At 43.4% G+C, this 14495-nt stretch overlaps 1 protein-coding gene across 1 annotated transcript in view; it reads left to right on the forward strand.

The window, feature by feature from the left end:
• Positions 1-14495, forward strand: part of SIK2 (salt inducible kinase 2) — an 82045-nt gene that overhangs the window by 58913 nt on the left and 8637 nt on the right. The window contains 4 exon segments of the mRNA XM_083588409.1: positions 1386-1606; positions 3153-3305; positions 4990-5154; positions 12998-13226. Coding sequence (XP_083444535.1) covers positions 1386-1606; positions 3153-3305; positions 4990-5154; positions 12998-13226 — 768 coding nt within the window.

A 14495-nucleotide genomic window follows, 5' to 3' on the forward strand; every position in this document is an offset into this window, starting at 1 on the left:
TTCAGAATTTATTTTTCTTGTTTTCCTCTTCCAAAAACTAGGTGTGTCTTATGGTCTGGTGCATCTTATAGAGCGAAAAATACAGTATATGGTATTTGACTTCCTCTGAAGGATCAGGCTTGCAGTTCGGGAGTACCCTGGTTCCACTGCTGGTCCTTGGATGCACAGGTGACTGCAATGTTCAGGAGTGCTTTTTCTCAGCTGTGACTGCAGTGCGAGCTGTGAAAAGGCAGAACTTGCCGTAGTGATGCATGTCTTTGCTCACCTGATTAGATTAGCGGAACATGCTCTACGTGGGGAGCATGTTGGACATTTGAACGATGCTCAGAAACTACAGCTAGCACAAAATGCAATAGCCATTCTAGTGTTCATATTTTAAAGATCATATTACACTAGTCTTAGGTAGATTGTACAGCCTTCTAATTTGTTTCCAGGCCTAATTCAAGATACTAGGTTAGGTATAAAGCTCTTAACAGGACCAGGACCAGGATATCTGAAGGACCGCCTCTTTTCCTTACGTACCTCTCCATTCATTGAGCTCATCTTCCTATACTCTGTTGAATGTACTGCTACCAAAAAGAGATTCAGTATTCAGTAAGTGAGGTTGCAGGACCGGAATTTTTTCTATTGCAACCACCCCAGTTATGGAATCCCTTCAGGAGATCAAAGTGGTCCCATCCCTGGACTTTAGACAGTTGACAGAGACATACAGATTGGTTTTTAATTGGAGACCGTAGGTTTTCCTTCTACTCATCTTGGTTTTTAATACTCTTGTTTTTAATTCTGCTATTGTTTCAACTGGTTTGTGGGTATTTCATTTTCTTTTTAACTGCCTTGGTGGCCTGCAGTACAAAAATGTTTAAAATAAAATATTGCGCTACGATGCCATGATGGTGCTCCTTTCCACAATTTCCATAACAACTGGGCAGGGGGCAATGATTTCTTGCAGCTGTAGTAGGCACTGCAACAAGCAAGTCAGAACTGCAAGGACACATACTTGGAATGGGGAGCTTAAAAAACAAAACAGTTTTTTTTCTGTTCTGAAACTTCATTGGTTAATGCAAACGTAGCCCTTTTGTGCAATTCAGTCAGTCCCATGGGTATGAAGAATTACTATTATTCCTTTTATTGTGCCTGCAGTTAGAAATAATTGTGCTGTTTCCCCTAATTGCTCACCTGTAGGAGAAATGGGTTTTGTTCTTTATACAAATTAAAGACCTCTTTCAAGATTATTTTTATTTTTAGCAGTAGTATTTGGCATCTGAATTAAGCAGTTTCCTATTGCTAATAGTCACCCAGCTTACACTGACACAGGCTAACAATGCAGATAGATCCCATACCAGCTGTATCAGTCTGAACTTTTCACCCCTATTCTGTCCATGTAGAGTGTGAGCATCTTATCCGGAGGATGCTGGTCCTGGATCCATCCAAGAGGCTGACAATTGCTCAGATCAAAGAGCACAAGTGGATGCTGGTAGAGGTTCCTGTTCAGAGACCTATTCTCTATCCCCAAGGACAAGAGAATGAGCCATCAATTGGAGAATACAATGAACAAGTTCTGCGGCTGATGCACAGCTTGGGAATAGACCAACAAAAAACCATTGAGGTAACACAGTCTTTTGTTGTTCGGGTGGAAGCTCATTTACAGTCCCTACTTTACAGGTCTGTCTGGTATCTTCCAAGTTTTTCACCTTTGCTGGAACTATTGTGGGAAGGTCAAACTAGTAACATAATGGTGCAAGAGACTAAATGAGCCTAATGCCTTTGGGAAATGAATTTGTAGGGTAGAGGGAGTGAGGAGTGGGAAACCACCTGGTGGAGTTTAATGGGTATATTCTAGCATGCACATCTCAAAGCATCAGGAAAGGGACACTTTGCCAGTAATTCCCACAGCTGATTTTGCCAAGGTACACTCAGCTTTGATTGTACTGTGGAATATTGTAGCCCCTTCTTTTTTTAAAGTGAGAAATATAATTCATGTTTTTCTGGAGATAATGTTTTATTTTCTTAAACTTTCACTGCCAAGCCTTCCTGTCTTTTATAGCCTAGAGTGGTGAAAATGTTCACATATGCCTATTCTTCATTATATATTTACAGGGCAAGTTTTGGGAAATTAGAGGATAACTAGGGGAGCAAAACAGGAAACGGACCTCACTTTGCTTTAAGCTTCTAAAATGTGAGATCTGACAAAGTAAAAACAAAACAAAAAAACCCTAAGAAAAGCAGCCAGTTGTCTTTATTTTTGGTGTCTCAGCTAGGATTCCAAATCAAGCCTCTTACCAGAAATAAACGCTGAAAAGCTCCCTGAGGAGTCTGTGTGATCACTTCCTTCAAAATGGTTGATATTTTTAGCCAGTGTGGAGTCTGCAGTATTAATGCTTCCTGCCAGAAAGTTGGCAGGAGGGAGGGCAGGGGGCAATGAAGCCTTGAGCCTCTTTGCTCAGGGCTCCATTTCCAATTGTGGCTCAAAATGTGGAATAGCCTAGGTTAAGGAACCTGTGGCCCTACAAATGTTGTTGGAGTTCAGCTCCCATCAAGCAGGGCCCAGTGGTCAGGGGCAATGGGAACTGTAGTCCAGCAGTATCCGGAGGGCCACGATGTTCTCCATCTCTGGGCTAGGTGGTACTGTTTTGTGTTTGTTTTTTAAGGGTTAATAAACAGGCACAGACACACACATTGCTGACAGTTCATTTGTTTAACTGACACTTTTGTAAAACTGCACTAAAGCCAATATGGCGTCCCAGGGCCCAATTAGCATTGTCATTTTGGGCTTGGAACAGAATTTGGAGCTAGAAGGGATTAAAACGTGTCTTGTTCCGCCACCCAGCCGCCCGAATAGCACTGTAGGATGTGCTTATGAAAAACATATTTATGCAGCCCCATCAAAGAGCTGATCAACACACAGCAGGCATCTCCCCTCCCTCCTTCACCAGCTTATCTCAACTAGGTGAAAATTCCCTCCCAGTCCCAAACATGCAGCCCAGTTAGACTCTAAGGAAAGAAAGACTCGCACTCCTCCCAAGGAAATGTTGTTCAGTGGAACACCGCACCTCTCTGTACGCATATAGCTGTGGCAGTCTCTCACGCACTGGAGAAAGGTGAAAGATATTATTCGTCCTGATTTAACCTTTGGGTGCCTGTTCTCTTCTCAGTCCTTGCAGGACAAGAGCTACAACCACTTTGCTGCTATCTATTACTTGCTCATAGAGAGGCTCAAGTCACATCGCAGTAGCTTCCCTGTGGAGCAGCGGCTCGATTCCCGCCAGCGACGACCGAGCACCATCGCTGAACAAACAGTCGCCAAGGTAACTCCCTGTTCTAGGCACAGTTGTTACCACACAAGCCAGTCAGTGTTCAGTCACAGAGCTCTTCTTCCTACCCAGACAGACACACACCCCCCACCAGCGACCTGTATTTTTAGACCTGGAACCTAGTTGAATATATAAAGGGCCTGCATATCATGGAAGCCTCTTTGACTTTGGTTCTTTTTTAAGAAGGGTGAAAAGTCAGTCACAACAGTCCAGTTCCAGAAAGTGGTTCAGTTTGCTGCAGCAATAGGAAAATCAGTAAGACGGGGACCTAGGCAGTTATTTTCCTTGGTGATTTTGCCTGAAGCTGATCAGATGCACCAAAATTTGAGCAAAGGCAATAAAGTGTTGTTTCATTCCTCTGTAATGAGCGCTGGTATTTTGGCTAAGAGCACAAACCAGAAAGTCTCCCATCTTGCCTATGCTGTGAACTCACTAACCTTAGGCTGGCCAATATCTCTCTCAGCCTCACCCAACCAACCTTCTCCATAATCTGCAATATGGGAATGGCAGTGCTGTCCTTCCATACAGGATCATTCTAAGCATGACTGTGATGTATGTGAATCTGAGCACATAGTATTCATTTGGCGTTATTTAGCTGATGGCTTTCCCCATGCCAATGCTCAGCTTTGGGCAGCTGTTGTGATTCTCCTGACTGGCAAGTCACAGGCAATGTTAGATCTTGAAGCCACAGACCAAGCACTGGCCCACATTAACACGCTCACGAACCAGCTGGTGGTCTGGAAAGCAATCAAGCCATTAAATTGCTTTCAAAACTCATTGGTAAAACAAGTTGACTGCATGGCACTGCGGAACTTTTATCACGGTGTTCCTGCAGGCTCTGCCTTGGCTTCAGAAGCCCTGATAAGATTGCAGCTGAATGTCACTCAGACATTTAAGGAGCAAAACATTGGGTGGCATCAGAGCTTCACTCACTCACTCACACAAATATGCTACTTTGAAGTTTGTCCTTTGTAGAATATGATAAATGGCAGTAGTTTGTCGTTCCCAACAGATCCCCAAATATTCTCGTATTTTGCAAACTCCCATGTTTTGTTTTGTGTTTAAATGTATAGAAACCAAGTATGTTGTGCTTAGCATTGGCAGTTTGAGATGTTTAATATACACTGACGGTTAATGTTGTGGATGTTGCAATCCCCTTGCTGGCAGGCATCTCACAGCCTCTGACTCTTTATTTAATCAGCATGACGCCAATAAAGTGAGCATTAAACCAGCACACGCTTAAAATAACAGTGAAGGCACAATCTAGCTTTTAGCCCTTGGAGAAGCCCTCATTCTTCCTTATGGCCTCCGCACAGTCCCACAAGTGTGACTAGGCATGCACAGTCTGAAGTGCAGAACCTTCTGTAGCTCTAGGCAGGGCAAGAAGGTCTTGCTAAAAGCATTCTGGCTCTAAAACGCAAGACCAGCACTTCCCTTCTTTGTTCTTCTCTGAGAAACGTTTGGGGTGAGCAGTTCAGTCTTGTGTGTTGGTCATTCTCCTTTCCCCGCCTATGTTAGGCTAGTTTTGCCTCACTGGTTGAGATCCCACCACTTCTATTATTCTCCAGGTGTTGTTATTGTTGTGCTCCATCCCATGTCCGATACTTCCTGGTTTCATTTCTTGTTTTCTTTGCATGCCTTCTAACAAACTGTTCTTTATTTCTCTTACTCTTTGTAGGCCCAGGCTTCCGTAGCTCCCGTCAACCTGCGCCCCCAGAATGTCAGGCTGCTAAGGTCTCCTGGCCTCCCACCAACTTCCACTGCTGAAGCTTTCTCTTTTCCCCCTTCCGCCTGCCAGGCAGAATCGGCTTTCATGGAGGAAGAGAGAATCGACACACCAAAGGTAAGCTCTGCAATTCTCACGTGCCATATTTAAGTCTCCTAGAATTTTGGAATTGTCCGCGATCAGTGCTTGGAGGAGGAGTTAGATTCATAGCTGAGCCGAGTAATGCTGAAGCAACTGAGCTAAGCATTAAGGAGCTTAATTGTGAGCTGTTTGTTAGCACAGCAAGCATCTACAAAAGACTGAGAGGCTTATATTGGGGGTGAGGAACCTTTTTCAGCCCAAGGGCCAAATCCCCTTGTGGGCATCCTTCCAGGGACCATGTGCCAGTGAGGCCCATCACCTGAGGCCTTTCATTGTGTGCCTCCTCCACGAGTGGTCCCAAGGGTGGCAACACGAGAATAGGCCTTTTCTGCAGCCCTGACCTTGGTGGATGCAGAGAAAGCATTTGATAATGTTTCGTGGGTATTCATGCAAAAAACTTTGGAAATTATGAGTTTGGGCAAGAAAATATGTAGTGGTATAAAAGTGATTTATAATTGCCAAAAGGCCAGACTAATTATCAGTGGTGAAACATCAGAAGCTTTTAGTATCTCTAAGGGAACAAGACAGGGCTGCCCTCTTTCTCCTCTCCTCTTTATTTACTGGAAGTATATTTGAAAGCAATAAGAGAAGACCCTAGAATAGAAGGAATTAAATTGGGACAAAGGGCCTCTAAGGTAAGAGCCTTCGCAGACAATCTAATAATTACAACAGAAAACCAGAGAGTATTGTAGCAATATTGGAAAAAAACAAAGGAATTTGAACAATTATCAGGATTTAAAATTAATAAAGGAAAAGCAAAACTCTTGGTAAAAAAAATTAGATATACAAGAACAAGTAAAGTTAGAAATAGAAACAGGACTTAAAATCACCAACAGAGCAAAGTATTTAGGATTTTGGATAACCATGAAAAACATTAATTTATACAAAGACCATTATGTTACAGTATGGAATGAAATTAAGAAAGACTTAGAAATCTGGAGTAAATTAAAACTCAAGTTGTGGGAAGAATTTCTACAATCAAGGTGGTAGTTTTACCAAAAATGCTGTTCCTTTTTCAATCAATTCCGGTTCGTAATGGCTTAAATTATTTTAAGGAATGGCACAGGTATTTGGTGAAATACATTTTGCAGAGCAAAAAACCTAGAATTAAATTTAAATTATTAACAGAAACTAAAGACAGAGGAGGGTTTTGAATGCCAAATTTTAAGATCTACTACGAAGCTGCCTGCCTGGTCTGGCTCAAGGAATGGATGATCTTGAAGAATACCAAATTATTGGAAATTGAGGGCTGGGATAATATAGTGGGGTGGCACGGCTACCTGGGTTATAATAAAGTAAAAATTCACAAGGGATTCCTAAATCACATTATTAGGAAAACCTTATATGAAGTTTGGGAAAGGAACAAAAAATTATTAGAACCAAAAACCCCATTATGGTTGTAACCAATGGAGGTGGAAGCAGTAAAAAGAAAAAATACGGATTCAAATTGGTTGACATATAAAGATATTTTAGAGGAAGTAAATAATAGATTACAAATGAAAAAATATGAAACAAGACATGCAGGAATAGGCTGGTTACAATACCATCAATTAAATGCAGTTTTTGAGGATTTGATGTAAATGGATTTGATAAGAAGGATTTGATAAGAAGGAATATTTTTGTGTGCAGTAACGGCGGCCAGGATAGTAATTGCTAAACACTGGAAAAGTAACATAACACTGACAAAAGAAGAATGGGTTCTTAAGCTGTCAGAATATCTTGAACTGGCCAAACTTCCAGGTTTAATAAGAAATTATTCTAATGAGAAAATAAGGAGAGAGTAGGAAGTCTTTATAAATTATATGAAGAGAACTGATTCCCAGATTCATACTTGGTTTAGCTTAGAATAAAAATCTCACAGGTACCGATAATTAGAATATTTCTCCAAAAATTTAATCATTGCAGAAAACCAGTGATTTGAGAAATAAAGATCCACATGGAGTTAGTTGGAAGTCAATTTTTCTTCTTCTTTTTGTATTATTTTTCGTTCTTCTTTTTTCCTTTTTTAGGAAAATATAATGTTTTATATTTTTGATTGTAGTTTATGTTATTATGTTTACATCCTTATAATTTTGTTTTTGTATCTTCTGTTTTTGTATTATTTGTTCATTTTATTCAATGACTGTATGATGTATAAGTATAAATAAAAAAATTAATGTTTTTTGTTTTTTTTTTAAAAAAGAGAATGGGCCTTTTCTGCAGTGGCTCCTCATTTATGGAATACATAAATTAGCCTGGTCCCTTCATTATACACCTTTAGGCACCTGGCGAAAACGTTCCTCTGCTACCAGGCCTTTGATTGACCAGCATTCTATGTCCTTTTAAATGCGTTTGTAGGAGAGATAGTTTAGGCACTTAAACTCTTGCAGAATATAGCAACTAATACTGTGAACTTGTATGACTTAAAGATCTTCACTGGCTACTACTTTTGAGCAAAGTTCTGTCTGAGCATTCAGATCTTCATCAGAGCCCCTGCTCTGCCTGCCCCACTTTTAAAAATTGGTGAGTGCCTTTTCTGTGGTGGCCCCTCATTTGAGGAAATCCCTATATCTACCTGCTAGGCACCGACTTCGTATTGCTTTTTTCACCCAGGAATTTAGTGGTATTTAAAGGTTTTGACTACACTTCCTGTTAGGTTTAGTAGTGTTTATATGTTTTATTATTTTCTGTTGATATGGCATTAACTGATCCCATGAGCTGCTTTGACGAAATCTTCCTAGAAATTTTCAGAGCAAAGTCAGCTCTTGGTTTTTGTGTTGGGGGGGGGGGGCGGCTGTGCTTGCTTTTGCCTTTCACAGTCTGCTTGTGGTGGTGCATGAAGGCTCCTCATTTATTGACGGCGGTTGTGTGAGTGTCCTCCTCACTGTGGTTTCCCACCAGAGGTGTCTCCACTTATCAGAAGTGGGCAGCTAACGGAGGCCTGTGTGAACTGGGCTTATTGGCTACTTCACAGCAGCAGGAAGTGTGGGAGACCTGCAGGCATTTTCCTGGGGTGGACAGTGCAAAAAGGCCCTTGCGTTTCACAGTGGTGTGGTTTCCTATGCCACAAGATAAACAGGGTGCCTGAAGCAGCTGACTGTGTGTTCACAACTCAGCTGACTTGAGGGCAGCTGCAGCACCGGTTTTCACTGGCTAAAAAACAGCTTCTTAAGAAGTCAGGCCTGTTGCAAACTGCTTCCTCTCCCAAGTGGACAGCTCTACCTTTTACGCATAGTGAGATGATGATATTAAGCTGGGCCAGGAGGGAGTTTGCAATACTTTTTTTGGTTACAGCATCTGATACCCAGTCAGCCTTGTTACTTAGTAGAAATTAACCAGCTCTTGTCACATAGAGGCTTCTTCAGTCCTTTCAGATATGAAAAGTTTCCAGCGGGGTAGCTGTGCGAAGTCTCTGTTGCAGCATAAACAACCAAGAGGCTTGTGGCACCGTAAGGGCTAACAGATTTATTATGGCATAAGCGAAATCTGTTAGTCTTTAAGGTGCTGCAAGGCTCGTTGCTGTTTATGCTGACAAAGACCCTCATGAGTTTTAGTTTACACTCACAGTGTTGAGGCTGCTTATTTGCAGCCAGCCTTAGACTTCTTTATGTAAACTTGCAGGTATGCTTGACTGCAGTTGCAAAATGAGTCCCCCTCCCCCAAATTTCCTTGTAAACTGAGAATTTCCATGTTAATTTTCAGCTGTAATTGCAGTTTTCCTGCCTGTTTACATTATGTGATATTGGAAACTTGGCAGGCAGCAAGATGCTTTAATTGAAATGGTGTTATTAATGTTTGCTTTTAGTTCACTTCATGAGCAGTAACAAGCTTGCTGGGACCTTCAAGTTGTCAAAAATTATTAGAGACCTTCTGTCTCTAAAGCCTTTGTTTTTTTGTTTTTTTATTCTACCACTTTGTAAGTCGAAATTCACAATCTGCTCCGGAGAATCACTAGTTCAGCTGCAGTCCCTTTAGATTTTGGCTCCTGTCGTTAATACAAGAAAACTTGTATAAACTTCGTGCTCCTCTGCCGCTAACAGGCTGGCACTAAACCTGACTAATCGGATGTGACAGATCCACAATTGTGCAAAGGTACAGTTGCTCCAGTGAGCTTTGCACATTCACACATCAAGCTGAGAGGTCTGTGGTGATGGGTCTTGAAGGGAAGTGGGAATTAACCAGAATGGATGTGAGCTGGCAGGAGAAAAATATTCCGGAGCCTTTGTGACGACAAGAGCACAAAATAGGCCAGAAACACGTTTCTGTGGTGTGTGTATACCTACGTAATGACACATTCTGTTCTTGCACAGTCATTGCCTCATTAATATTGGTGTGTTTTATGCCATCAGATTCAAATGACACCCTTGATTTAGGTCTTGCCAGGATGGGAGACTTCTATATATAAGAGCAGTATGTACTTGGCCTGTCTAGCCCAGTGTCGTCCTGTACCACCAGATGACACAAAGGAAAGGATTATTAGTTCGGTTTCTTTCACCATTCATAAATACGTGTCTGTGCTTTTTATATGACAGCTTATGAATGTGGCTGCTTCCCGCACAGCTAGCTTCATGCTGCGGTGCTAAAATAAGAGGAGCAGGGATCAGAAGTAACCCCACCCCCCAAAAATGTATCTTGGGGTCAGTTACCTCTCTTTCAAAGGGTCTTGCCTAAGGTGATCTGGCAGTCCATAGTCTTCCATTGGGACCAGAAGGGATCGACACTTGAATACCCTTTCTAATCAGCATGCCTGACACCAAAATGATTCTCCTCAGATGCGATATTTAGAGTGCTTCAGCCTTACCACCATTTCTAAATACATGGATCAAGAGATCTGTAAGCAGTTAGTTTTAGTGAAGTGTAGTATAGATTTCTGCCTCTGATAAGGCTGGATAAACGTGAACAGGGCTGTTACTATACAGTACTCTGATTCTTGGCAAACTCTAGTCTAATCCCATGTACAGTTTGGAGTGGCAAAAGCATTCAGGCATATTGTGGAACCCCTCCCTCTTTAATCCAGGAGATTTCTCTTATAACAGCTATTAAGGTTGTTTTTTTTACTTGCTCCAAGCAACCTGAACAGTAAAATCTAGGAAACCTGTCTTAACACTGGCACTTAGTTCCGCTGAATTGTTTGTCCTGTGTCGTGTCTGCTGACTGAATTAAGTTGTCTATGCCTTTGGCTGCTGCTTAACCAGCCCGGCTGTTAACGGATAACTTGATTCTTGTTGTGATGCGGGTGGTAGCGTGGTGCCAGCCGCAAAACTTTTGTTGCTGGCTTGCTGTTCCAGGAAACAGCCTGCCCAGCATAACACAGCTCCATTGCTGAGTTAGCAGCTATAGGGCTTAAGAGAAATCATTGCCTCAGAGGAGCAGGGAAACATGGAAGCTCACCCTCTCATTTTACAGCTGTGCTTCTTAAAATACTAAGACCTGCTTATACAGGAGGTGCTTTCCTGAACCTGTTTTTCTTCTGTGCTTGATTGTCAAATCCAATCTAGCAAGCGGGGCTTGACACGGTTTACCGTATTTGTTGCAGTCATCACCATGGGGCTGGTGTATCTTGGCTTCGTTCCCTGGTCTGATGACAGCAGCGCAAGGAGCTTTCCCCCAGAGATGTCTCCACATGTACAGGCTTGCAGCTCTTAATCCAGATGAAGGCAGAGGCCACTCTTCATATCTTAAGGGGGGGGGGGGAGATGCCTGTCATGCATGCTCTTCCCAGCACAGGTTCCTTTTTAGAGGCTAAGCTATGGCCAGTGCAGGCAACACCAATGTCCTCCCTGTGTCCTATATGTAGTTGTAGCTGGAAGTGTCAGCTAGACGTCCTGTGGTAAAACAAACAGCGGCGCTCCCGTAACCCGGCTGTGGGATCAGGGTTGCCTCTGAAATGTTCTTGTCTCCTGCAGTTGGCAAATTGCAAAACTGCCTTCTGTTAGACATGGAAGTTGCTTTGGTTAGTCTTTCAGTGTCTCAGTATAGAAAACAAACAAAAGTCATTTCTGGGTCCAAGGCAAGTCATGGAATGGACGTTATTGTGCTATCTGGCTGAGACACCAGTGTCTTTAATCTGCTGTTGTTAGCTGGGTCCTTTTTTAAGCAGAGATGGGGAATGTGTGGTCCTCCAGTGATGTTGTGAGACTGTGCCTCCTCTCACCCCTGAGCGTTTGCTGGTGCTGATGGAGATGGCATGTGGAGATGAGCAGGTTCCCTGCATATGTTTCAAAGGGAGTTGTGGCACTGCCTGTCCTAGGGAGGTAGCCACCAGCTATAGGAGCCTGAACAGATGCAAGGAGGTCTTCTGCAAGGTGATTTTCAAAACCTCCTTAAACCTGGGTGGGTTTTTAAGCAACTGCAACAAGAAGAAATCTGATTTACCATATTGAAATCAGTAACGATATCAAAGCATTTAGCATCCTGCATGTAAGCAAGGATGAAAGTAGCTCCATCATAAGGCAGAATCTGAAGTACTTTCACTTGCATTAAAATCAGTTGCCAGAGCAGCCCAACAGGTATTTCTGGGGTTGACGCAACACAGAAATGTCTGGGTAAAACACATAGAGTTTCATTTTACCTGAGAAAGTTTCCTTCAACCAGGTGCAGAGTTGTCCTGGATTTTTGCTTCCACACCTTGCAGAATCAGCCTTCAATGCTGCCTTGTGGAGCCAATTTGTCATCATATGTGAAATCCGGGGGGGGGGGGGCAGATGCACAAAGTTGATGCAAATTATTTTTTCCCCTTTATTTTTTTGCTGACATCATTTAAGATGTTTTCGGGTGTCATTTAAAAAAAACAAAAACCAAGGCTTCATTCTAGAGGTCGCCGAATGTGTTTCTCCAAGGGGGGGGAGGTCACAGAGAACATGCTCCCCTCACCCCAGAATTGGAGCCCTATCCAAAATATGTTCCCATGTGTGATAGACTGCAGTCAAACTCGAATATATCTTTTAGGTATCAGTGCAATCTCCTAGAGAAACGGGAACTTGGCCCAACCTCAGCAGTTCAGCAATTAGCTAATTTTGAAGCTGATCCCCTGAGACAGATTTCTTGATGGAATTCAGGAACAGCTGCTTAAATGTCTGGGAATTAGTCAAGAGCAGCAAGGTCACTCATCAGCTGGCTGGGAGGCCTCTTTATTGGAAGAGCAGAGCACCTGGGGCACAGCATTCTGGGAACATCTCCTCTGCAAGGCCAAAATGGGCAAGAGCACCTAAGCCTGTTCATGGGGGTTGCACAGGAGAGTTCCTAGTCAATTGTGTCCTAGTCCATAGCCCCTGAGAGGAAGCAGCGCAGCTCTCTGGCTAGCTAGTAATCCTGAGCTGGTATGAAGTTGCTGGACCTTTCCATTGCTGTGATAAATGCTCGTGGGAGGTGGTTGTTTTCTGGAAGGTAGCTGCCACAGAGAAGCCCCAGAGAATGGAGAGAGAGGGTTGTCTGTCAGTAGTTTAACTTGTGCTACCTAGGAGTGGGGTGAGATAGTGTGCCTGTTTTCACCAGGAAAAGATGACCCTGTAAGAAAAGACCAACTCTCACTGTTCATTCTCTCTCTCTCTCTCTCTCTCTCTCTCTCTCTCTCTCTCTCTCTTCTCTCTCTCTCTCTCTCTCTGGTGTGTCTTGCCAGCTCTGCTCTTGACATTTTATCAAGCAGCATCATGGTTTGTAGCACTCTGGTTGTATTCAATCAACAGATTGCCTCTACTGTGTTTTCGGATGCTGCTCAGTATCATAATTGTCTCTCACTTGACAGAGATTTCAAATGTCATAGAGTCTCTGCATACAAGTGCCACTAAGTAGATATTGTGTGTTTGTGGTTCTCCTCACCCTCCTTTTCTTAATGCATTAGGTGAATGGCTGCCTGTTGGATCCCATTCCCCCAATGATGGGGAGGAAAGGATGCCAGTCCCTGCCAAGCAGTATGATGGAGACTTCCATTGATGAAGGGATAGAGACAGAGGGAGAGTCTGAAGAGGATCCTGCTCAAGCGTTTGCAGCCCTGCAAGCCACTCGCTGTGGGAAGAGGCGTCACACTCTGGCAGAAGTAACCAATCAGCTGGTTGTCATGCCGGGCACAGGTAAGTAAGTGGTCCAGGCTGGAACCTAGGAAGTTGGAGTGGTGCCACAGCTCAGCTGGTTCATCCTTCCCCACCCTGGTGCCCTCCAGATGTTTTGGGCTTCAGCTCCCATCCAAACAAGTCCCGTCCTGCCTGGGGCTAATGGGAGTTGTAGTCAAAAATATCTGAAGGGCACCAAGTTGGCTGGCTGGTTGGGCTAGTCCAGTCCTGCCCTAGGTCAGGATAGTATTCCTCATGTGAATCCACCTAATTCCAACTGTGGTAGACTGAGAGCAGGTGCACATGGAAGAGGGGAAAAGCTTGTTTTCTCCTGCTCTGGAGGGTAGGACTCAAACCAATGGCTTCAAATTGCAAAAAATGAGATTCTGGCTAAACATTGGGAAGAACTTTCCTGACAGTAAGAGCTGTTTGACAGTGGAACAGTTTCCCCCCGGGAGGTGGTGGACTCTTCGTTCCTTGGAGGTTTTTAAGCAGAGGTTGGATGGTCATCTGTTATGGATGCTTTAGCTGAGATTCCAGCATTGCAGGGGGTTGGACTAGATGACCCTCAGGGGCCCTTCCAACTCTGATTCTATGATTTTAAGGGGCTTGTGGTGGACTTCCAGGGAGAGAGAAGTTTGGTTATACACTGAAGGCAACTTGAGGCAGAGGGTGGGGGGATTTTGAGGTCTTGGCCTAATTTTCATACCTCACTGAATTTAGCAGCCAACAAAGACAAGCCCTGTGTGCACAGGGGGTGCAGCTATTACCTTGGAGCCAACAATTAATTTGCTTTGTAGGAAGATAAGAATGATAAATGTACAGATGGTTTCTGCTTGTTTTGCCAAGCAATCTCATGACAGTGTTCAAAGGCTGGGAAGAGCAAACAGTGTCAGCTAAGGAGCCACCAGTTAGTGAATGTTTCATAGCACTGGGAGCCAGTGGTATGGCCCCCAGGAGAACATCTCTCCATCATTCCTGTGCAAATGGGAGGAGGCTGCTGTTCCACCATCACTTGAGAACTTATTGGTGCTTGTTCCGTAACTGCGGTGTGTGTGTGGAATTCCTCCACCCTCAAATCTGCTTTAAAAAATCACAGTGGTGACGCAGCAAGAATCATTCTGCCAAAATTGCTGTTGAGCAAACAGCGTCTGTGGAGACACCAAGAGGGTCATAATGTAAACCAGTATACAGGAGAGTTTCATTGTAATGTTTAGAGCATCGACCTTCAGATGCCCTTGCTATGTTCCAGCCTCGCCACGTACACAGTGTGTGTGTATATATTGCGAT

The sequence above is a fragment of the Podarcis filfolensis genome (assembly GCF_964270895.1).
Source record: "Podarcis filfolensis genome assembly, chromosome: 15".
In the NCBI taxonomy this organism is placed as follows: domain Eukaryota; kingdom Metazoa; phylum Chordata; class Lepidosauria; order Squamata; family Lacertidae; genus Podarcis; species Podarcis filfolensis.